We start from the raw sequence: 26,317 nt of genomic DNA, 5'->3' as shown, positions 1-26,317 counted from the left end.
CTCTCTCTCTCTCTCTCTCTCTCTCTCTCTCTCTCTCTCTCTCTCTCTCTCTCTCTCTCTCTCTCTCTCTCTTTCTCTCTCTCTCATTTGTCTCTTCGTCTCGCCCCCCTTTCTCTCTCTCTCCCTCTCTCTCTCTCTCTCTCTCATTTGTCTCTTCGTCTCGCCCCCTCTCTCTCATTTGTCTCTTCGTCTCGCCCCCTATCTCTCTCTCTCTTCGTCTCACCCCCCTCTCTCTCTCTCCCTGTCTCTCTCTCATTTGTCTCTTTGTCTCGCCCCCTCTTTTTTTCTCTCTCTCTCTTATTTGTCTCTTTTTCTCATCCCCCTCTCTCTTCCTCTCTCTCAATCTCTCTGTCATTTGTCTCTTCCCCAGTCTCTCTCTTTCTCTCTCTCTCATTTGTCTCTTCATCTCGCCCCACCCCCCTCTTCTCACTCTCGTCTCTTTGTCTCCCCCTCGCTCTCTCTCCAATCCGGTTAATTGGTTAGTACATTGAGAGCGGCGAGGTCCTGGTGGCTGCAAGCCCTGAGCCGCCTGGGACTGGTGTCTAAAGAGCAAACAAGCCCTGGGAGTTGGAGTGGAGGGAGCCTCATTTACAGCCCGCTCTCCTCTCTGCAGCCCTCCTCTGACACCTTCCTCAGCAAAGCTGTTAGCTTACCGCTGCTTTGTCAGTCCCAGAAGCCTTTGTTGAGTGTCTGCGCTCCTAATGGGCTGTTGCTTTTAAAGAGTCAGAGGGCAGCCTTTTGCTTACAGTGAGCATAGAGTACTGCTACTCACAGATACTCACAGCTACATCCACAGACCTGTCTATGTGTTGACGGGGTTTGATGTGATGCTGTTCAAGCAAGCAGGACAGAGAACACAGTACATACACAGTAAAGATAGTAATGGTATACTATACAATATGTATGTGTTTATTGATAGAACAAAAGCTGTGTAGTGGTTGTGTGGATAGTTCTATATTTCTATGATAGCAGAGGTTGAGCGGTCCCCATAGGGTTCTGGTGCTTTGTTTATTTGTCTAAAACTAATGATAAGCCCGAGGGGAAAACAATGCAAATTACAGGCCTCTTACCTTTCTCATTCTGCCATCTGCTGCAATATAGGGCTTTAATCCCCTGCCTATTTTCATAGTTTTGTACTTTGTAAAGTGAAAACATACCCAAGTCTACTGTGCCAGCACAATTCAAATTCTAAACAGTATAACTGTGATAAGCGGTTACACTGTTGCTCATACACAGTCACGCCCAGACCTTAGAGAGCTGTTTTATTTCTCCATTTGGTTAGGTCAGGGTGTGATGTGTGGTGGGCATTCTATGTTTTGTATTTCTGTGTGGTTGGCCGCGTGTGGTTCCCAATCAGAGGCAGCTGTCTATTGTTGTCTCTGATTGGGAATCATACTTAGGCAGCCTGTTTTTCCACCTTAGTTATGGGTAGTTGTCTTTTAGTGGCCTGTATAGCCCTAGTAAGCTGCACTTTGGTGTTTGACATTCTTAATAAAGGAAAATGTACGTTCACCACGCTGCACCTTGGTCCGGTCATTTCCCTGACATACACTGTATGAGTGGATTATCAGAAATCGTCTCATTTTAAATCAAATGTGTCGCTTACTGTCATTTGATATCTTTGCAGGAGGTATTGTCAACGTGATGCCTCTCCTGTTCTCAGAAATATCTCACAACAAGACACAGGTATTATGGATTTGCATTATTTTATTGTGTTTCCACACACATTTTATTCACAGTACTTTCTAGGTGAAATTCTACCTGACATAACTCTAGAGAGTTTAAACATTGAGATAATTGTGCCTACCAGCATAAACTGCATACCAATTGTGCAGCCATCCACCATTAGAACAGGGACCAGTATGCCACTGCTATGAAGGGCTGAAATGGCCCTCCTCCATTGAGCTCGTTGTGTTGTGATAGGGAGCCAGCAGTCTCCATTAGAGCGGTTTCCCCCTGCACAGCATGTAGCCCAGCACAGAGACCCATAGGATAATAGCTTCTATACAAGGGGTCCTGTCACACACATGTCCTAGGTAGCAAAGGTCTGGATAGATATTGTCATTCTTCGGCATAGTAACAAACCCCCACCTTGCAACCCAAAATGTTCAAACCTTTCTCACCCCTCTTGATGGCAGAGAGAAAAATTAGCAGGTTTAAAGCTTATTTCCTGCAAATCTCCACACTTTACATCCGGATCCGGCCCGTGGTATGCCTATTGATAATGGCTGTTCTATATTATCCTCTTATAGTGGAGCAGACAGCACTCCATCCACACTTAAGAATTTAGTTGATTGCATTGACTTTCATGTGCTGTTGATGTTGACTGGCTCTTTCAATAATCTCTATATGTAGATCATGTGGTTCAGAAGAGTCATACTGGGAGGACTAGCCACATGCACTGTTCTGAATATATTATGGTAAGTGTTTTTCCCCATACTGTCTATGGCTGCATTTACACAGGTAGCCCAATACTGATCTGTTGCCCTATTATTGTCAGAAGTGCTGATCTGACCAATTAGTGAGAAAAAGAAAGATCAGAATTGGGCTGCCTGTGTAAACTCAGCCTAATAGCTTGATCAGTATTCTGGTCAATTACCTCCAATACAGGTGTGTATGAGGCACATGGTCCTACACATTCACAGTGCCAATGTAGGACAATGAATTCAGGTAGATGATCACATATACTGTACCTAATGTCTTTGGTTGCCAAGGTGACGTGTAGACTCTCACAACTTGTGAGTTGTCCCAGGAAGTGGTTGTGGTACTGTGTAAATCGTACAGGCCCAGTACCAGCCCCCCTCTGTCCCTGCTGGGTTGATGTCTGCTCTCCATGACAGATGGTACTAGTACAACCCAGTGAGTCCCAATATGATATGCTCCAGTAAGACTGGCACCACCTCAGACCACAGAGAGGCCCAGTAAAATGAGTCAGTCTTCTGTTTTTTCCACAATGTAGATGTCTGCAGCAGCAACATTGGAACAGACAAAGCGGGAAGGAGTGGGGCTTCAGACGGGCACTGGAGTGTTGTTTTATTTGATGTCTCTCTCACTGAAATACTGCCAAAGTTTTTCAAAAGGGCCTCTGTTGCATCTAATCATGTGTAAAGAACCTATTGAGTTTGCAATCAGTGCTTTGTTACTCGAGAGAGAGTGAAAGCAATTATGCTGAAGCAGATGAAATGAAAGGAGTTTGATCCAGGAGATAAACTCCCATCAGCCACTGGAGTTGGAGCTGGGCTGCTGATTCGCCAGCAGTAGACTTTTCCCTCTTAACCCGTCATTCATTATCCTCCTTCCCACCACATTTAACATTCAACAACCATACTAGATTTTCTGACATCTTAGTATAGATGTAAAAAAAAAAAAAATCCAATATACAGAGCAGAGGGAAAGAGAAGGATAGAGACAGAAAGGATAGACAACATAACAAGAGTGGCAGCCAAACCTTTTAGTAAAATTGGACAAAAACACTAAATGGAGCTATACAGTACTTGCTATGTTCTAATAACTATTATTATGAAAACGTATTGTATTGCCAATTATTCATTACACAACACAGTAATTGTATATTTTATAGTACACAGAAAAAGGTGGTTGATTACATTGGGTATTCTAATGAACCAAGTCTTTTTTGCTGTCCCTCTTTTTGTTTTATGCCTGCACAGGCTATATATTTAACTTTGTATATTACTGTTTGGTTCAGCAATCTTATGCTCAGCATCCAGTAGTTCTTGCCTACGCAGAACTTTATTTGATTTGCTACATTTGTTCCATCCGTATTTGTTTATTTGGTGCTGGTGATTACCGTTTTATTTAACTGCGCTCTGCTTGGCCCATTCCTTCTCCGGAGGCGTCAGTCTCACGCGGCACTCTTAGCAATCATTTTAGCGCAGTTGCCACTGTGAAGTTTATCTCTCCTGTCGGCACCCATCACTTCTTTCAACACGGTAACATATTCTCTGTCTGCTTCATTTGCATCCCGCAAATTGGTTGCATCTGGTCTTTTGATGACAAAGAGAAGTTAATCAGAACAGCTCGAGCCACTCTCCTTGCATCTCCTCCTCCTCCACACAACAACAACAACACCACCAACAACATCACCACCAACAACATCACCAACAACAACACCAACATCACCACCAACAACATCACCACCAACAACAACATCACCACCAACACAAACAACATCACCAACCCAAACAACACTACCAACACTAACAACACTACCAGCAACACCACCAACAACAACAATACTACCAACACCACCAACAACAACAACATCACCAACAACAACAACATCACCAACAATAGCACACCTCATCAGCGCCAATAGGATGCATAATATTGATCCCAAACTGTACAGATCCACTAGTCACTCATTATGTGGAGGGAAATTGTCTTTCCACTTCCACAGAGACTCACATAGAATTGAATTACCTGTAGTTTGAGACAAAGGTCCTGACGTTCTGTTTGGTAATGCATCAATAAGTGGTTAATGGTTTTGAGTTGGACTACACACACACACATACACATACTTCCTTAAATTCATCCTGGAGTTAACGTTATTTGCAGCTTTTTCATTCAACTCCTTCCTGGAAGCTCTTGGCCTACCTAACTTGACATCTTGGTAAGCAATTTCCTCACCGCCCATTTGTCAGACCATCATTTTGATGTATAATTATCACCCTGAACATAATTCTATAGTGCAGCCTATTCGGAGCAAGAGAACAGTGGAATAAAATAGAAATGGTCTTATGTTGGGCTTGCTCAAGCATAGTCACAGCAAATTAACAGATAAATCTCCACAGCCCTGCTCCTGGAGTGCAGAAATCAACAGTTGGAGGTCTTGTCCATTCCTTTCTTTGTATACCCTGTGTTCTGTCCCTTGTGTCCAACCAATGATTATTAAGCATATTTCAGTTTCTGTTTTTCATTTCAGTTCCTTTTTCCCTGCTTTGAGAGAAGACACATTATTTTTGTTTATATCTCAGCAATGTTCATTTTTCATGTCCACAGTTAGCAATAGGAAACTGTCCTCTAATTGTCTAATCTGTTTTTATTAAATATGCATGATTTTATTTTATTTTAAATAATTAGAGTAGGGTGAGTTGTTTGTGTCACCAGTGGTTAATTTGTGTGGGTTTTTGGCAGAGGATGGTGATGGCTGTGGCATGAGTCTGTTGACACTTTCCCAGCTGTTGTAGCTGGGCCCGGGATATGCCATGCCATCCAGGCTGCAGGCCCTGTGTTGTGTTGGTTGTTTATTAATGTCATCGCCCTGCCCCGTATGTCTGTCTGCAGTGGGAACCCATGCTCATGGCTTCCGAACATAGGCCAAGCTACCACAGTCTGGGCCCTCTGCCAACCCTGTCCCTACACTGTGTTGTGATCCTCACAGCCACTGCTGCCTCAGACCCTGTCCCTGCCCACTGTCACTGTCTAATTACTGCACTTACAGCATGGGGGAAACATCAGCCACACCGCCACCACTTTCCTGTCCACCACTTCCCATGAGTCAGCTCTGTAATGCATCTACTTTGTGAGTTTCGTTATCTATTTTAGATACTCCATCCTACTATCCAAGCCCCATTAGTCCATATCTAACTGGGAAAATAGCAAAGTGAATTAGCCATGAGGAAAGCTGGTGAATTTGATGGTAATAGAGCAATTTGTGTTGAAGGGAATGATCAGCTGCACCACAGCAATCAACTGTTTTAATTGCCATCACAGGATTTAAACTTAGCACTAAGGCTCCAGACAGTTTATGTAATATCAATCTTCTTTACCAATCTGTATCTTCCAGCTTACCCATCTTTGATTTACCTAGACCAATGAGCAATAAGACCTGTGCCTTGAGCTACCTAGTAGAATGCACTTTCTTTACCTAGCATTCGGCTCCTTTGTCATCTCATAGGCAACAAACAACTATTTCAAACAAATGATGCGGCTTATGCTCCCTGGTTTTGATTAAGTTTGCTTAAAGGTCCAATGCAGCCATTTTTGGGGGTAACAATTAAGTACCTTAGTATGATTGTTTTCAATTAAAATGGTAAAAAATAAACAAGTATCAACTTAGAAAATAGCAATTTTTCAAGCAACAATTTGCTTGGACTGTCTGGGAGTAGTCCGAGTTATTGGCAGAGAAGTTTGGAACTCTCTTATTTGTCTGATGTCGCGCCACCACAACAGGCTGAAACTTCTGGTGGTCTTTTCAAACAGCTAAAAGGTCATTATCATCTTTTTCCCAATTTCACAGTATTATTCCAACCTCATAGTGTGGAAAATATATAATATATATAAATCACATTTTTGACTACACTGGGCCTTTAAGGTAGACGGTGTCCTACAGTATGTGGCGAATAATTGAGTCATCAGCGTGCCAGCCGCAGTATGAGCCGACGCCGGTGGCACTTCATTAATGAACACAGAGGCAAGTGTGGACTAATCATTGATCAACGGGAGAACGCCTACTGCGAAGACTGCCACTGATGAGCTATTGCAGTCCACTCGCGTGATTTGAAATGTGACCCCCCCCCCCCCCCTCCCTTTGTCACCTAGAGTACATCTAGAGAGCACGGCTCCAACAGCCAAGCAGTGAACCTCTGATAAACAGTCCCTAAGCCATCAAAGAACCACCCATTTCCATTAAACATGTCTATAAATCTGGGTATGTTTGAGAAGTGACACACTGATAGATGTAAGAGGGCATTTCACAATGTACCACTACAAGGCCCTCCACAGTTAAAGGGCCCATTAGGAGGCAAGGCTGGAGTCATTAGAATGAATTGGACTTGTAATCATTTCTAACCATGAAAAGGTTATCACTGCGATATTTCCCCTCACATTTTAGATAGCATTGATCTGCAGGTCGTGTCAGGGAGCTCGGCTGACACAGGGTTTAAAGACTCAAGCATTTAGGGGAGAGCCGGGACAAAAGTAACACGGGGCGAAAGTAACGGCCATTTTCTCAGATAAGACAGAAGCTAAAATGACGTAGTGAAGTCGGCATGTTCCTAATGAGGAGGACGAGCTCCCTGCAAAAAACATCCCAGTCCGACCATGTTTCACCAAGTTATCAACAAAAGGTAGTTTTAAGTGATGTAAGTATAAAAAAAACAGACCCTGAAGCGTTTTTCAGTTGTAGAGTTGTGTTTAGTTGTTTAAAGTTCCAAACATACGGTATGTCATTTTGTTAACCCATCTAGTGACTAAATGACAGCACAGGTTTCAAGTATCATGCTAGCTAGTCTTGGGTGTCAGCCTGGGAGAAGTTACAGGAGAGACGGGTGGGACGATGACCTGAAAAATAAATAAATAATAGTTTAAGTTAAGCACAGGCCATTGTCTCTAGTTCATAATGTTAGCAGAATATCAACAAGTGACTGAACGTTTGAAAATTATGTATAACATCATTAGAATTATGCCTTAACTGCAATATGTAATTTTTTGGGCGACCCAACTAAATTCACATAGAAGCCTCTGATTATAGATCTATCATCCTCATTGAATGCAAGTCTAAGAAGTGGTAGATCTTAGGCTAACTTTTGTTTTTGCATATTTTACTTACAGTTTTGTACACCATTTTAAAACACCTGAAAATACAATATTTTTGGTTATTGAAAACATATTTCACAGCAGTTTAGTGCAATGATGCTCTGCACTAAACATTGCTTGTTTTGAAATTAGGCTAACTATTCAAATTTTTGTGATTTCTGCGTATTGCACCTTTAATCAATTGACTTGATGGATCAGATTCTCACATAATATTTTATTGACAGATTAGTGGTTAAAAATGTTTATCTTTATGATTCTGGGGGTGAATTACCTTATGTCAAGCCATGGAAATGTGATATGCCTGATGAGTTTGCCATTTGTGAAGAGAATAAAAATGTTAATTCTATCAATGCATGAGGAGTGCGCATGAGAAGGACAGCTGGAGCGCACCTGATTGGTAGGGCTAAGCATGAACAGTCACTGAAAAACATATCCTATTTGTTTCTCACAATTTTCAATAGCTATTCATCCTTAGCCCTACAAGGGGGTTAGGGGGGTTCTGTGGTAAACTGACCTGTCAAAAACCCTGTTGTTATTGCACTTTTTTGTATTTAGTGGCGAAAGTTATTTCATTTGCCCTCACTGACATTGAATTCAGTGACATTTCTGAATTTCTTTTCAGTAATGATGGCAACTGCAATCTCCATCCGATTCCAACTAGAGAGAAAGCGGTAGACCCTGTTTTGTTGTCTATTCTATCCCAGCTAGGCTGCAGAATGAATGACATAAGGTTACTATCTCAAATTTCTAGGTAAAATCTAGATCTAGATCTGTAGCTAGATAATCTTCTGTGCTGAAAATGGCCTCCGTACCACACGGGTAATACAGTATATGGTCCATTTATCTAGAGAAATTGAGTTATCTTTGATTTGTTCACCATGTCAGTAGACTGACAGGCTTGCGCCGCCTGGGTTTAAGTCTACTGAAGGATGAAATATGTCTATAGAACAAAATAGAATGCATGATGACACAGACACATGCTCACATGTTGGAGGAATTCAATTAAAGCACATAGATTGAAGTAGTGAAACTTCCTTAACCACATGAAAAACGAACATGTACCCATCAAATGTAACTACTGTACACAGTATATTTGTCAGCTGCTACATACAGTGTATGCCTTTGCTGAGGCGTATCATACCTACTGTATATCCATAGTGTCTAACCAGTTGAGAAAAAGGAGAAGGCTTGTGACAGATGGCTGACTCTGAGTCTAGTAGTTTTGTCAGATGTTCTGTCCAAGACAGTATACAGCGGAGACACACACTCAAGGTATAGATTCTGTGTTTGTAGGAAATGTCAATTACCTGTTCAGTTGCATCTTGTCACTAGTGGATGCAATGTTCTGTGTAGTCAGTGGCAGACTACATGATTCTGTTGAACAGTGAGATGTAGAAACAAGCAATGCATCCCCAGTCTTTAGACAACAGGGTTGTCATGGTGCTGTGTCGGTGCAAGGATATAGAATTACATGATACAGTGCATCCCCAGTCTTTAGACAACAGGGTTGTCATGGTGCTGTGTCGGTGCAAGGATATAGAATTACATGATACAGTGCATCCCCAGTCTTTAGACAACAGGGTTGTCATGGTGCTGTGTCGGTGCAAGGATATAGAATTACATGATACAGTGCATCCCCAGTCTTTAGACAACAGGGTTGTCATGGTGCTGTGTCGGTGCAAGGATATAGAATTACATGATACAGTGCATCCCCAGTCTTTAGACAACAGGGTTGTCATGGTGCTGTGTCGGTGCAAGGATATAGAATTACATGATACAGTGCATCCCCAGTCTTTAGACAACAGGGTTGTCATGGTGCTGTGTCGGTGCAAGGATATAGAATTACATGATACAGTGCATCCCCAGTCTTTAGACAACAGGGTTGTCATGGTGCTGTGTGCAAGGATATAGAATTACATGATACAGTGCATCCCCAGTCTTTAGACAACAGGGTTGTCATGGTGCTGTGTCGGTGCAAGGATATAGAATTACATGATACAGTGCATCCCCAGTCTTTAGACAACAGGGTTGTCATGGTGCTGTGTCGGTGAAAGGATATAGAATTACATGATACAGTGCATCCCCAGTCTTTAGACAACAGGGTTGTCATGGTGCTGTGTCGGTGAAAGGATATAGAATTACATGATACAGTGCATCCCCAGTCTTTAGACAACAGGGTTGTCATGGTGCTGTGTCGGTGAAAGGATATAGAATTACATGATACAGTGCATCCCCAGTCTTTAGACAACAGGGTTGTCATGGTGCTGTGTCGGTGCAAGGATATAGAATTACATGATACAGTGCATCCCCAGTCTTTAGACAACAGGGTTGTCATGGTGCTGTGTCGGTGAAAGGATATAGAATTACATGATACAGTGCATTCGGAAAGTATTCAGACTCCTTCCCTTTTTCCACATGTTGTTATTAAAGCCTTATTCTAAAATTGATTAAATCATTTTTTCCCTAATCAATCTACAGAAAATACCCCATAATGACAAATCGAAAGCAGGTTTTTAGAAATTGTTGCAAATATATTAGAAATAAAAAACAGATACCTTATTTACATAAGTATAAAGACCCTTTACTATTAGACTCGAAATTGAACTCAGGTGCATCCTGTTTCCATTGACCGCAGAGCTTGAGAGGATCTGCAGAGAAGAATGGGAGAAACTCCCCAAATACAGGTGTGCCAGGCTTATAGTGTCATACCCAAGAAGACCCAAGGTTGTAATCGCTGCCAAAGGTACTTCAAGATAGTACTGAGTAAAGGGTCTGAATACTTATGTAAATGTAATATTTCCGTTTTTTATGTCTAATACATTTGCAAAAAAAATACAACTGTTTTTACTTTGTCATTATGGGGTATTGTGTGTAGATTGATGAGGGGAAATAACAATATCATCAATTTTAGAATAAGGCTGTAACGTAACAAAATGATGAAAAGGTCAAGGTGTCTGAATACTTTCCAAATGCACTGTATATGTTTTATATTAGAATTCTTTCAATATATCTCTGGTGTAAGGACCATTTATATGTAATAGAAAGCAATTTGGCTTTGTCCTCTATTTTCTGTGTTACATATTGTCGACTCGTTTTCATTTGAGGACAGAAATTATACTGCATGTTGAGATGTCACACAGTACACTTGTCAAACAACATGAAAGAGACAGAAATTACCCAATTAATACTCTCTCAATGTCTGCCTCTCTATATCTATATTACTTTCATTATTTTATTATCTCCTCTCTCTGTCTCTATCAGGTGCTGGGCTGTTTTGGAGATTGTCCCCCAGATGTCAGTTCAGAGGGTTATGGGGGAAGGTGTGGTGAACACTACCAGTGGTGTCGTCTCTGAGTCCTCTCCCACAGCCTACACCATGGTCTACTCCAACATCTCCCTGGAGGAGTGCGTACAGTACTCTATTTCATATACTCTTTTCTGCAGATTCTCTCACAGACCCAATAACTTCAAAGAGTTACAGTTCATATAAGAAAATCAGTCAATTGTAATAAATTAATTAGGTGCATCGATAAAATGCAATTGTGTTTGTTGTCCGTAGCTTATGCCTGCCCTTACCATAACCCTACCGCCACCATGGGACACTGTTCACAACGTTTACCTCAGCAAACCGCTCGCCCACGAGACGCCTTACACTCATTCTGCCATCTGCTTTGTACAGTTGAAAACGGGATTCAACACATTTCTCCAGCATGCCAGTGGCCATCACAGTTGAGCATTTGCCCACTGAAGTCGTGAGGACGACGAGCACGCAAATGAGCTTCGCTGACACGTTTCTGACAGTTTGTGCAGAAATTCCGGATGTAGAGGTCCTGGGCTGACATGGTTACATGTGGTCTGCGGTTGCGAGGCCGGCTGGACATACAAAATTCTCTAAAACGACATTATAGGCGGCTTATGGTAGATAAATTAGCATGAAATTATCTGGCAACAGCTCTGGTGGAGATTCCTGCAGTCAACATGCCTATTGTATGCTCCCTCAAAACTTGACACCTCTGTGGCATTGTGTTGTGTGACGTAACTTCACATTTTAGAGTGGCCTTTTATTGTCAACCAGCACAAGGTGCACCTGTGTAATGATCATGCTGTTTAATCAGCTTCTTGATATGCGGATGGGTTATCTTGGCAAAGGAGAAATACTCACTAACAGGGATATAAACAAAAGGGATTTAAACAAATTTGTGCACAACATTTAAGCTTTTTGTGCGTATGGAACATTTCTGGGATCTGTTATTTCAGCTCATGAAACATGGGACCAACACTTTACATGTTGCTTTATATTTCTGTTCAGAATATAATAGTGTGTCCCTGTGTGGTGTAGTGTATAGTACCACTTACCAGCCTCTAAGGAAAGTTGGTTAGTCAAATAGCAGCATCTGTTTCACCGTTCGAACACTACTTTATTACATACTTTATTACATTCTCTAACGTGCTATTAGAGCCTTTGATGAGAATCCCTTTGCTTCTTTCACTATAAAAAGATTGTCAATGGTTCTTCATTTCTGAAATATTATGAAATTACGAAACTATTCTTCCAAGTGTGTTACTTTTATTTTATTTTGAAGGGAACACTTCTAGGGTACACAGTAGATTTTTGTAGATGGAAGGAACTCTTTGGTAAAAGGGTTAAATTGGTCATCAAATGGAAAGGAGGACCAAGACACCCTTCATATAATTAAAATGCCTTTATTTGTATGGGCATGTTCAATGGAACAAAGATTTTTCAACTCTGTATTTCAGATGAAGGCCATGCTGCCGAATTGAGTTTTAAAATCTTTGTTCCATTGAAATTGCCATTCAAATAAAGGCATTTTAATTGTATGAAAAGTGCCTTGGTCTTCCTTGCTTTTTATATCCTTTTTTAAATTTGAATTTGATTTCCATGGAAACTGTGATGATAGTTTAATACTGCATAGTCTTGGTGCATTTTCTCCCCTGGTAACTTGTGTGGCCAGGCCTGGGTTTGTGGCAGTTTGCACCAAGACATGAATTAGGCAATGAAAACAAGTTAAGCAGAAAGAGAGTGTACACAGAAGGTTTGTGTTTCTGTCTTCTTCCTCTCTTTATGGTTGAAGGCATAAGATGTGCTGTGCCCAGTCGACTTCTTCTAGTTCCTCAGGCTCGATGATTCAGCCAGCTCTCTGACACAAGCCATTTTTACAATCCATACAATGTTATATGTATTTATATTCTTAAGTCCTGCTTTCATCTATATATGAGAGCATGTGGGCAGATGGCTGGATGTATTATATATCAAGCAAGATTAAGATGAATTATTCAGTGTTGTTTGTGTAAGGTTGGGGAATAGCAGACCCCTGGGGCTCGTTGGAGACCAAGTGTCAGGGTTTTGCCTCAGAGATAAAAGATAATCAGGAAATGTATTCCCCTCCAGTCCTGCTTCATTTCCACTGACTGTCATTGCTCTGGTGGAAAGTCCCCAACAACATTACATTCAAAGTAGGGGAATTCTCACAACCAATCCACACACCAATGCTGTAACATGCCAGCAGCTTGAACTTAAAACTAGCTGTCAATTGGTAAAGAGAAGGGATTTACATGTATAGAGCACTGCTTGTGTTGTAAAGTTAATGTAAAGCAAAGTGGCTCAAGAGTATTGTTTGAAGTCAAAACATGTCATGATATCGCTACTGTCTATTTATTCATAGGTCAAAGACAGGGCCACTTATACGTAAACACTCACAAACATGTCAATAGTATAAAATCAGTTGTATCAATTCAGTTGTAAAGGGAGGTTTTAACAGGAACCCCACCTGTGTGGTATTCTGCCATTTGGATCATGTTGACTTGCAAAACGGTTATTTTCAATATAATAACTTGACACAAATTTAATTTATTTCTCACTCCAATGTATTGTTCATCAGTCATCCATTTGAACATTTTTGTTTGTATTCTTGCTCAAAATGGCTCCGAATGCTATTGACAGGTGTCTTATGCTCTGTAGCATGTTGGTATTGGTGCTTACAGAGAGCAACAGTGCCCCCTAAAGGCCATTGTCTGCCAATTACTGTAATGATCAGCTATTCTTACACCATGCAAACAGTCTGCTAGCACATGGAGAACACGTAATAAAACAACTGGAATCATAACTGTCTATATTTACCAAGCAGATGTACTTTTCCCTGTGTGTATGTGTGGAGGTAGCAGTGATCCAAATGTTGTTTTGATTGTCCTTGACATCTCAGTGGCAATATTAAAGATCCAGTTGTTTGTTACAAATCAACAGCATGTCATATGGTGTGTATCTGTGTTTGAGTGGCTTTAAAGAATAAGTAGAGTAGTAGTTCAATCCAGGCCTGTTTGTTGTGTGGTATGTTTTTCCCTGACAGCTTGGACAGTGTTTTGACGAGATTTTCAACCCTTCGCCCTAAATCTGCCATCCCTCTCTGCTGCCATGTCTCCCCCTTCCCTTAGCCTCACATCATCCTGCCTCTAGGAGGTAATGAAGAGAAAGGCTTCCCTTGATGGGGAGAGAATGTTTAGCAGGATTTACTTACCTTTGCAGGGGGATTTGAAAGGATTACATCCCCACATCTACACCCAAATTGTTTTTCTACTCTAAGGTCATGGAGTGATTGTTGTACTCAGCTCCTGAAGTGCAGAACTGCAGTAGCTCATGAGGCTGGGACTCGGCAGAGAGACATGGCTTTATGATAGCGTAGGCAGAACTAAATATCCACTGTTGTTGACATACCCAGCCTGCTTATTAAGGCCCAAACACTGATTGTTTCTGTCAGCAGAAGTGCGCCCACATTTGGTTTTGCTTATTCCACAGAAAATTTGACAAAGACTTGGGGGACAAAACCACGAGGGTATCTGGGCTCGATTGAAAATGTGGGGCATCCAATTTCTTAGCAAAGCTGTGGAACGATTTGAAAATTGGAGGTCAGACACGGAACGTTTCACACAATCCGGGGCGAGAGAGACAGCGGCTCCAGAGGCGTCCTGAGAAAGAAATAATTAAAGCCGGAGAAATTCATTTGCACCGGAGTCACAGGAAGTCATGGAGGATGTCATCATATCCTAAGTACACTATATATATAAAAGTATGTGGACACCCCTTAAAATTAGTGGATTCTGCTATTTCAGCCACACCCATTGCTGACAGGTATAAAATCGAGCACACAGTCATGCAATCTATATAGACAAATATTGACAGTAGAATGGCCTTACTGAAGAGCTCAGTGACTTTCAACGTGGAACCTTCATAGGATGCCACCTTTCCAATAAGTCAGTTTGTCAAATTTCTGCCCTGCTTGAGCTTCCCCTGTCAACTGTAAGTGCTGTTATTGTGAAGTGGAAACGTCTAGGAGCAACAGCTCAGCCGCGAAGTCGTAGGCCCCACAAGCTCACAGAATGTGACCGACGAGTGCTGAAGCGTGTAGCGCGTAAAAATTGTCCTCGGTTGCAACCTCAGTACAAAAACTGTTCGTCTGGAACGTCATGAAATGGGTTTTCCATAGTTCCAGTGAGGGGAAATCTTAACGCTACAGCGTCCAATGACATTCTAGACTATTCTGTGCTTCCAACTTTATGGCAACAGTTTGGGCAAGGCCCTTTCCTGTTTCAGCATGACAATGCCCACATGCACAAAGCGAGGTCCGTATAGAAATGGTTTGTTGATATCGGTGTGGAAGAACTTGATGGCCTGCACAGAGCCCTGACCTCAACCCCATCAAAAACATTAGGGATGAATTCGAACGCCGACTGCAATTCAGGCCTAATAGCCCAATATCAGTGTCCTACCTCACTATTGCTCTTGTGGCTGAATGGAAGCAAACTTCTGCCACAATGTTCCAACATCTAGTGGAAAGCCTTCCCAGAAGAGTGGAGGCTGTTATAGCAGGAAAGGGGGGACCAACTCCATATTAATGCCCATTATTTTGACCTGAGCTTTGCGACGAGCAGGTGTCCACATACTTTTGGTCATGTAGTGTATTACCTGTCTCGCTCACAAGAGCCCTAGTTAAATGTTTTAAGCATCTCACTGTGAGAAACTTAGGATTTTCTCTTCAAATTAATCTAAAAGAGACATACTTTAGCTGACACTAATAAATGTGTGGAGGGAATGTGTGACTAAGACCTATTCAGTAGAAATGTACAGTCCTCAACAATTGACAGTGGCCATACAGCACTCCTTTCCTTTGACATAGCTGCTAAGAAAAATGGACTACAATTACAATAAATGCACAGTAATTCATAGTTTTACCACATATTGTATTGAATTTGTTATATTTAGACCAATGTTTTTAGTTTCTTCTCAACATAATCTCCCCAGTGATTTAAATAGCCTGCAACCTACTGTTAGAAATATTTAGTGCATAGTGTAACTGCTCCAAATAAAGATACATCCCGGAGAATATGGCCTTCTGGCTACCAAGGAAATCTATTTGCATTTCAAAGACACAAAGAGGATAGCCAGAAGCAAAGACTTTATGAAACTTAACATGTGAAAAAGTGAATGGAGAATCACCCTACAAAATTGCTATGGGCAGCTTGACACTTCCTGTGACTGTGTGCAAAACTACAAGTGAGTTGTTGACCAGTTGTACCTACTACTCCATAACAGGAGACACATTAGCCTGATTCAACTGATGTTGAATCATAGTGAAAATCCAGCCTGCTAAAAGCGAGTCCTTAGAAGCCATACAAAGCCTAATGATGTTGGAGCTCCCACGTATTATCTTAATACATGTAGCCCATCCTGAAGTATCTGTTTTAGTTTGTAACTAATTGAAATCCACAGAAATCACCAAAGCAATAGACAAAAGTATATCTAGGACATAACCTTCAGATGAGCTTTTGATCTATTTCCTCAGCCAATTCATTAGACAGACGGATGCTTTGTGCCCATTTTTCCCAAAGGTGAACCACTAATCAGTAGCTCTGCCACTGCAACTGTCTGGCAGTTTGTTTCAAGGGATGCAGATGTGTGCAGCCAACAGTAAAGAGGAATCAGCCTCCTCATCCTGGGAGCGCAATTATGTGGGGACAATGCACAAAATAATTGTTTGCAGAGGAAAAGGGAGTAGAGCAGCACTGGTTACTGCTGTTTTACACCACACTCTTCAATGCCTTGTTCTTCTGTGCAAGCAATATGAAGGCTGTAACTGTAACGACGTTTGTCTGTTGAATGAAGAAAGTCGGACCGAAATGCAGCGTGTAGGTTACTCATGACTTTAATGAACAGAATAGCGGTACATGAAATAACTGAAATACAAAAACAACAGAACAGAACGTGAAACTAATTACAGCCTATCTGGTGACTACAACACAGAGACAGGAACAAACACCCACGAAATACAAAGCGAAACTGAGGCTGCCTAAATACGGTTCCCAATCGGAGACAACGATAAGCACCTGACTCTAATTGAGAATCGCCTCAGGCAGCCAAACCTATACCACACCCCTAATCAGCCGCAATCCCAAATAATACAAACCCCAATACGAATACAACATATAAACCCATGTCACACCCTGGCCTACCCAAACATATAACAAAAACACAAAATACAATGACCAAGGCGTGACAGAACCCCCCCCCCCCCCTAAGGTGCGGACTCCCGGACGCACCTCAAGAGCATAGGGAGGGTCCGGGTGGGCGTCTGTCCATGCTGGCGGTTCTGGCTCGGGACGTGGACCCCACTCCATAAATGTCCTAGTTCTTCCCCTTCGCGTCCTGGGATAATCCACCTTCTCCGCCGACCATGGCCTAATAGTCCTCACCCAGATCCCCACATAACTGAGGAGCAGCTCGGGACAGAGGAGCAGCTCGGGACAGAGGGGCAGCTCGGGACAGAGGGGCAGCTCGGGACAGAGGGGCAGCTCGGGACAGAGGGGCATCTCGGGACAGAGGGGCATCTCGGGACAGAGGGGCATCTCAGGACAGAGGGGCATCTCAGGACAGAGGGGCATCTCAGGACAGAGGGGCAGCTCGGGACAGAGGGGCAGCTCAGGACAGAGGCAGCCCAGGACTGAGGGGAAGCCCGGGACTGAGGGGAAGCCCGGGACTGAGGGGGAGCCCGGTACTGAGAGGAAGCCCGGTACTGAGAGGAAGCCCAGTACTGAGAGGAAGCCCAGTACTGAGAGGAAGCCCAGTACTGAGATGAAGCTCAGGCAGGTAGTAGGCTCCGGTAAATCCTGGTTGTCGGGCAGATCTAGAAGAGACTGGTTGTCGGGGAGATCTGGAAGAGACTGGTTGTCTGGCGGCGCTGGGCTGACTTGCGGCGCTGGGCAGACTGGGAGCACTGGCGGCACTGGGCAGACTGGGAGCACTGGCGGCGCTGGGCAGACTGGGAGCGCTGGGCAGACTGGGAGCACTAGCGGGGCTGGGCAGACTGGGAGCACTGGCGGCGCTGGGCAGACGGGAGACTCCGGCAGCGCAGGAGAAGAGAAAGGATCTGGTTGCGCTAAACAGGCGGGAGACTCCGGCAGCGCAGGAGAGGAGAAAAGCGTTGGCTGCGCTGAACAGGCGAGGCGCACTGGAGGCCTGGTGCGTGGTGCTGGAACTGGTGGTACTGGATCGAGGACACGCACAGGAAGCCTGGTGCGGGGAGCTGCTACCGGAGGACTGGTGTGTAGAGGTGGCTCTGGATAGACCGGACCGTGCAGGCGCACTGGAGCTCTTGAGCACCGAGCCTGCCCAAGCTTACCTGGCTCGATGCCCACTCTAGCCCGGCCAATAGGAAGGTCTGGTATGTGCTGCACCTGGCTCTGCACCCGCACTGGAAACACTGTGCGCTCCATAGCATAACACGGTGCCTGCCCGGTCTCTCTAGCCCAACGGTGAGCACAGGGAGTTTGCGCAGGTCTCCTACCTGGCATAACTATTCTCCCTTCTAGCCTCCCCCCAATAATTTTTTTAGGCTGCTTTTCCGGCTTCCAACCGCGTCGCCGTGCTGCCTCCTCATACCTGCGCCTCTCCGCTTTACCCGCGTCTATTTCTTCCTTGGGATGGCGATATTCTCCCGGCTGCGCCCAGGGTCCTTTACCGTCTAATTCCTCCTCCCATGTCCAATTCTCCAAGTGGTGCAGCCTCTCCCACTGCAACCGCTCTTCACGATTAACAGGGAGAGTAGGCTCAGGTCTGACTCCTGACTCAGCCACTCTCTCTCTGCGCTCTCCCCTAATAAATATTTGGGGGTTACTTTCGGTATTGGCTCTGCGTCGCAGTGTTTTCCTTTTTGACTCCATTCGTCTATAGCCCTCTTCGCATTGCTGCAAGGAATCCCAGGCTGGCTCCTGCACTCTGGGTCAGCCGCCCACCTGTCGATTTCTTCCCACGTCGTATACTCCATGCCTCTAACGTCCATAACGTCCTCCTTTAGCTCCTGCCAGTTATCTACGCTGCTCGGTCCGTGAGAGTGGTGGGTGTTTCTGTAACGACGTTCGTCTGTTAAATTAAGAAAGTCGGACCGAAATGCAGCGTGTAGGTTACTCATGACTTTAATGAACAGAATAGCGGTACATGAAATAACTGAAATACAAAAACAACAGAACGGAACGTGAAACTAATTACAGCCTATCTGGTGACTACAACACAGAGACAGGAACAAACACCCACGAAATACAAAGCGAAACTGAGGCTGCCTAAATACGGTTCCCAATCGGAGACAACGATAAGCACCTGACTCTAATTGAGAATCGCCTCAGGCAGCCAAACCTATACCACACCCCTAATCAGCCGCAATCCCAAATAATACAAACCCCAATACGAATACAACATATAAACCCATGTCACACCCTGGCCTACCCAAACATATAACAAAAACACAAAATACAATGACCAAGGCGTGACAGTAACACGTCAACACCAATGCCATTCTTTCCTGCAATTCTATTTACTTGGGATTTTTAAGAGTTCTTTTTCATAGCTCAGCTGTCAATACACATAAGGATACATAGGGATTAGTGCACAACTGAACCAATGACAAGTGTCTGGAAACTTTTTGACTGATCATTTGAGTGGAGATATTATTCATGACAAATCTCAATTCTGTTTTTTCTTCTTACAGGTCAGAGAAAGCAGGAGAGATTGCAACAATCCCACTGACAAAGGTAGGAGAGTTTACTCCTGTCAGAGTTACTCAATATTCCCTGTTATTAGAGACTGAATGTAAGGTCATGGACTGACATACCCAGCCTGTTATACATCATTATATGGTCTCCATAGTCTCTATCACATGTTTCTGGTCAAAACTAGTTCACTAAAACTGATCATTGGTCGGATATTAATAAAGATAATTGCCATAATAAAGGAAACACCAACATAAAGGGTCTTAATAGGGCCACAACGAACCAGAACGAACATCTTCAATGCACATTGGTATAAGTGTCTGGAACTGGGGAGATGCGATGCCATTCTTCCACAAGAAATTCCATAATTTGGTGTTTTGTTGATGGTGGTGGAAAATACTGTCTCAGGCACCGCTCCAAAATATCCCAAGTGTTCAATTGGGTTGACATCTGGTGACTGAGACACCATGCTCATCAAACCATTCAGTGACCACTCGTGCCCTGTGGATGGGGGCATTGACATCCTATGGGGCATAGCCATGGTAGCCAAAATAATGGGCTGCCCAGAATTTGTATAGATATACCCTAAGCATGAAGCAATGTTTTAATTGCTTAATTAACTAAGGAACCACAACAGTGTGGGAGCACCTGCTTTCAATATAATTTGTATCCCTCAAGTGTGTCAATGATTTTGGCAGGGGCGGCAGGGTAGCCTAGTGGTTAGAGTGTTGGACTAGTAACTGAAAGGTTGCAAGTTTGAATCCCCGAGCTGACAAGGTACAAATCTGCCGTTCTGCCCCTGAACAGGCAGTTAACCCACTGTTCCTAGGCCGTCATTGAAAAGAAGAATTTGTTCTTAACTGACTTGCCTTGTTAAATAAAAGTAAAAAAAATAATAAAAAAGGTGACTTTATGTACAGTTGTTAAGATACTGTATGTGAATAGCTTGAAGTGGACCATCCTCTAGTAGTTTTTTATGGCTGCCATTACCTCAAAGCAAAGAAAATAAATATGTTTCATAGCCACTCCGTTTTACTCCTAAATACATAATTATCAATAATAAGGATACTCCGGTGGTATAAATGTGCCAAATCACATTGTAAACAGTGTGGGGGGTAAAGAAGTTGAATTAAAGGTATAATCATCAATCTCTTTAGGGGTCTATAGAAAGTGAATAAGAAAAGTATAATTATGACAAGAGGCAAGCAAAGCAGACCACTCAGCCAGACTCCTGCATTTATCCCCCTTACACTTGGTGTCTTGACAACGAACAAAAACACCTTTCCTCCGGTTTTGTACTTTGAAGAAATGTACTGTAGACGACGAGCTGAAGAAACTGTAGTAAACTGTTAATAAATGTGTGGTATTATAAGAACACCAATGGCTTGGTGGTGTTCCTCTCACAAACGTGTATCAGTGTGCAAATAGATTGTCAATCAAGCAAAATGGCTTTTTTGAGAAATACACAATAGTATTGTAGCACCAATTGTAATATTTAAATGGCTTTATAGTTGTAATATCACAGTGCACCTGCAACATTCCAAGGGCAATATATTGTTAAAAGGGGGAGATGGGGTGGGGAAGAGAAACAGAATGCTTGTCTAGTAATGCTTGGCATGAGATGAGTGCACAGATAGCATGGTAGTGTTCCACGGAGAACACATACACATGAGAGAGAGGTGTTATCTGTGGCAGTTCAAGCATAAAAAACATTTATTTTTCTGTATCATCCCAGTGGCCTGTTTTCTAAACATCATCACAGAGGGAGAAGAGATGTGAATCACACATGAATAATGTATGCATCTTTACAAATATTGTCAAGCACACTAGAACCCTTTAATTTGCTTGAGCTTTAAGCTCCACTGAAATTGACCTTTTCCCACTATCTCCTATACAGCCAGTGAAAAGCCCTATGGGCTCTAGCATGTATTTCCTGTAGGCCCTATGGGATGTATCTGTATTTCCTATAGGCCTTATGGGATGTAGAAATTATATCATTTGTTCAGCTTGTGGCTCAGGAGATATGAGTAGTAAAACCAGTGACTTTGACTTTGAAGGTTACTATTGAAAAGCTTACATTGCGCATGCAAACATGCCATGATCAATTGTCTCTGTGTGTCATTTAGTGCTTTGTGATAATATGAAACGTAAACCCATCATCCACATTATTATCTCCCCGCGTCTGCAAACAACAACAACACCAGAAGGAAAGTCAGAGAGACAGCTTGTCTCCCAGATCTGGGCTTTGGGATAAAGAATGAATTATTCATCATCGTTTTTTTCTGTCGCATAATACTTAACATTCCTTTCCTGTCTGTTGAGAGAAGCTTCCCTGTGCTTGCAGCGTGCTCACTGCTGTACCCGTTGGTAAACAGAGGTTTTGATACAGTCACGTTGGGTTCATCAGGGTGAGGACCCTTTCCACTAGTTGTGTTGCTCTGTCATCCAACTCCACCTCTCATGGCCAGACTGCAGCTAAATGATGATGTATTACCCTGTCCCCCAGAGATGAGAGGTCTCCTTTCACTCTCATGGATGAAGCAGTCAAGCACTCTACAGCCTAATTACATAACCTTCAACTGGACAGACATTTAAATACCATCTGACTGGAGACTGATGGAATAGATTCTACTCAGGTTACCAGCGACTGCATAAGCCCGTTTTTGTTATGTGAGACAAACGTTTGTCACCAACCTTTGGTTTAATCATTGTTGCTGTTTATTCATGATTATGAATCCTGATTTCCTGCTCTTTATCTATATGACACTACATGTCTTCTAATGACTCACCATCACTTTGTTTCTACCTAATGTGGAATAAAAATGTCATGCAATCAGTTTAATTAGTTTATCTGCAGGGGTTGAACCTGTCTAGCAGAGTCTGACCTGAGCTAACCTCACAGCAGTGTGGGCTGCTATGAGGTGGGGTCGTGAAGGGGTTAGCGCTGTGTAGTGTATGGTTCAGGGTGGATTACACTGTAATGTCAGGAGGCTGATCTGAACCCTGAACCTGTTATTGGTGGTGGGGCAGTACTGTATGCTGACTTCATAATTAGCCGGCTCCTAATCCTTCCCCAGTGGTTCTGTATCTGCCCAATCTCACTTAGATTCTCCCTGTACTCCTCTGGACAATACAGCAGATCAATGTGTATGTGTGAGAGAGTGTGTGCGTACATGTGCTCATGTACATGTGTGTGTCTGAACAGTGTCTGTGTATGTTTCTGTCTGTGTGAGTGCATGCGTGGGTTACTTTGCCAGCATACTCAACCTGCCACCGTACGTACCCATGAGGATTAAGTGGCAACTCACAATAGCGGAGAGCTGTATGATTGACAGCTGTAACTCAGCCTCTCTGGGGAGAGATGGGGATCCAGCTCCCCAGACCACTGGTCCTCTCATCACACAGCCTCCTTCCCTCAGCAGCACACAGGGCTTAGTGTTGCCTCACATTATACACTGCTACAGTAATCCTCATGCACTTCTCCTGAGGTGGATACCAGGCTTTATTGAAATGATGGATTGTTTCAATGTGTTGCTACTGCGCATAGCTGTGTGAATATATCTACTGTACTGTATGTTTTATGGATGTCTGAGGAGGCTACATGTTTTCATGCGGCCACCTCTTGCTGACTCTGTGATATCACTTGGCCTGGTCAGGCTCACAGAGCGGGGTAGGGCAAATATGTGGAATATGACACGCTATTATCCATTTTAACAAACATGCTGGGCATGTTCCATCTGCAAAACAATTAAGCCAATTTAACCTCCGCAGCCTGTATGATAATGGGACTGCATTGAGATTGCCTCTAGCCCAGTGCGGTCCCCGTGCCTGTTGTTTCCACTGATTCTCTTTCCCCCTCCAATGTCTCTGTAAGTGCAGTGAGTCGGAACAGGGCGAGATAATAGGTTATGATGGTGATGTGCTGGTTTGATGTGATCAGGATATGTTTTGAATCATTTACAGTGGAACTGCTCAGATAAACCAGTAATGACTTCCTGGGGCTCTAATGAAAACATGCCGCAATTACTTTACCTAGGGTTTGGCTAATGTGCTAATTGGTACACTTGGTGGGTACTAAGTGTATAGCACAATAGCACTGACCTGGCTTACATAAACAGAGCCATTTAACACCCTCCACTTTGACGGTTCTGTTGTGATTTGTCAACCCATATGTACCTGTCACCCTTGTCTGATTATTGATGATGTTAGCTAGTTGATGATGAAAACAATGTTAAGTAGTAGTTAAGTCCTCTCCTACACCTTATCAATATTGATTGATGGGAAGAAATGTATATGGTGCCAAAGAAAATGTAAAACACCAACGGCTCGAGCTAACAGCTGTCAGAAGGCTGCCCTCATAAGGCATCTTTAGAGAGGTTTCTTGTAAAAGCTTTCACAGAGCGGGATTCTGGCGATGAACAAGTATCTGGCTTCCTGCTTAGGTTATATTCTTTGCGGAGGATTGTAAGTGTAACGGATGTGAAACGGCTAGCTTAGTTAGCGGTGTGCGCTAAATAGCGTTTCAATCGGTTACGTCACTTGCTCTGAGACCTTGAAGTAGTAATTCCCCTTACTCTGCAAGGGCTGCGGCTTTTGTGGAGCGATGGGTAACGATGCTTCGAGGGTGACTGTTGTGGATGTGTGCAGAAGGTCCCTGGTTCGCGCCTGGGTATGGGCGAGGGGACGGTTTAAAATTATACTGTTACATTGGTGCCGTGACCCGGATTACTGGTTGCTGCGGAAAAAGGAGGAAGGTCAAAAGGGGGGTGAGTGTAACGGATGTGAAACGGCTAGCTTAGTTAGCGGTGTGCGCTAAATAGCGTTTCAATCGGTTACGTCACTTGCTCTGAGACCTTGAAGTAGTAATTCCCCTTGCTCTGCAAGGGCTGCGGCTTTTGTGGAGCGATGGGTAACGATGCTTCGAGGGTGACTGTTGTGGATGTGTGCAGAAGGTCCCTGGTTCGCGCCCGGGTATGGGCGAGGGGACGGTTTAAAATTATACTGTTACATAAGCATACTACTATAGCTGTTCTTTCCCCCAAGTTGTGTGTCCTCGTCCTTGATCATTGTAGAGCATGTTTCAGTTTTGTCAAAGTAATTTGATTCATACTTTGGTTCAAAACTCAACCAAATTTGTATCAACTTGGGAGTTAAATCATGTCAGTCAAGGTGCTATAGGAAGCATTTCTTAAAAACCCAAGCAGTTAAGTAGTGAAATGAAGGCCCTCCCACTGGGCACACACTGGTTGAATCAATGTTGTTCCACGTCATGTCAATGAAATGGCGTTGAACCAACGTGGAATAGACGTTAAATTGACATCTGTGCCCAGTGGGCTGTCTGTTTTCATGAAGGCTTTTTCCCCAAGCAGCTCATCTTTAAACATTTCCAATGAAGTCTTCACATTATCGAGTCCATTATCCACCATTTCAATGTTTTCCTTCCCACTTTAGGACTAATTCTAAAGCAGAACATCCACATTGATAATCAAAGCATGTTCTCTTCACTTTCAAACTTGAAAGGGAGTTGGGGAGAACTTTGAAGTGCACTCATGGGCCTGAGTTGCCTGAACATTGGTTCTCCCCCACTCACATAGATCAGCCGCACATCAACCCACCACCTCCGCCTCTGCTGTAAACCAGTAGATCAGGCCAGAGTGACGCCAGCACAGAGGTCATCTGCTCCCAGATCAAGCTGCACCAGGACCCTCTGTTAGGGGGAAAACACGCCATCCCACCTGCCAAATAAATCACAGCAGAGTTCAACAAAGCTTTTGATTTACTGAATGCACACAGTGGTATTTAGTAACAATACAAGTCATTGATTCGAATCGCTGTGGTGCCAACCTTGATGTATATGTAATTACGGATGATTGAGTGTCTGAAGTCGCAAAATATGGGAAGGGATTATGCAAATGATTGCGTAAGAGAAGCCTAATGAGATTTTCCAATGCTGAAGGCGACAGCAGGAGGTATGATGGGACCTGTCATCATCTGTTATGACATAGCCATAGGATATGTTGCTGTTTAGGTTCAAGCAGGATGTTTCCACCATCATCAGAGGAGAAGTCAAGTCAATAACTAAACAGAATAGAAAGACCATGTTTGTGCTCGCAACACCAGTGACATGTGGTTAAGGTTTTAGAATTTCAATTATACAACTGTAGGATTTTAGCTACAAAAATGGACAGCTGTCATCAGGCTCTTTCCCAAAAATGATGTTATTTCATGATGTGTTCATAGGGCCTAAAAATAGCCTAGATTAATATTTCAGGTAAGTATTTGAATTCATCAATGCAGTATGTGATTTACAAATAAGTGTTGACAGCTGAAACTCGATTTGTAGATGGACAACACAGCCAGAGTAAATCCTAGGAATGATTTTTTGAGGTCTTGACATTCCCTGAGCATCTATTACTTACAGCACTGTGGTCTGTGGCTCTGGTCTATCTGTTTTATATGTGCTGATGCATTATAGTTTTCCCGTAGCTTCTACCTTATTTATCTCACCTTAAAAGTGATACAGTGTGCTGCTGATTGAAAACAGCTTGAGAGATCCCAGCTAGTTGCTGTCCTTTAAGGCCTTATTTCATGCTGAGATTGTTTTGGTTCCCATGGAAACCATGCCATATTAAATAGCGTAGCACAATGTGCTTGATTTCTTTTTTTGAGAAAATTCTTTAGTTTGATCAGGTGGACAGTTTCTGACTAG

General features: G+C 43.2%; 1 protein-coding gene across 3 annotated transcripts in view; it reads left to right on the top strand.

Moving 5' to 3' along the window:
• si:ch211-51h4.2 overlaps positions 1-26,317 on the top strand; it is a 113,880-nt gene that overhangs the window by 73,356 nt on the left and 14,207 nt on the right. For all 3 annotated transcript variants that reach the window (XM_046300757.1, XM_046300756.1, XM_046300755.1), the window contains 4 exons: positions 1,628-1,686; positions 2,356-2,420; positions 10,819-10,962; positions 19,608-19,650. In XM_046300757.1, the coding sequence (XP_046156713.1) occupies positions 1,628-1,686; positions 2,356-2,420; positions 10,819-10,962; positions 19,608-19,650 (311 nt within the window). The remainder of the gene's footprint in view (positions 1-1,627; positions 1,687-2,355; positions 2,421-10,818; positions 10,963-19,607; positions 19,651-26,317) is intronic.

The sequence above is a fragment of the Oncorhynchus gorbuscha genome, linkage group LG15 (genome assembly GCF_021184085.1).
Source record: "Oncorhynchus gorbuscha isolate QuinsamMale2020 ecotype Even-year linkage group LG15, OgorEven_v1.0, whole genome shotgun sequence".
NCBI classification, from domain to species: domain Eukaryota; kingdom Metazoa; phylum Chordata; class Actinopteri; order Salmoniformes; family Salmonidae; genus Oncorhynchus; species Oncorhynchus gorbuscha.
Note: the sequence above shows the minus strand (reverse complement) of the source record. Positions and strands in the feature narration are given on the sequence as shown.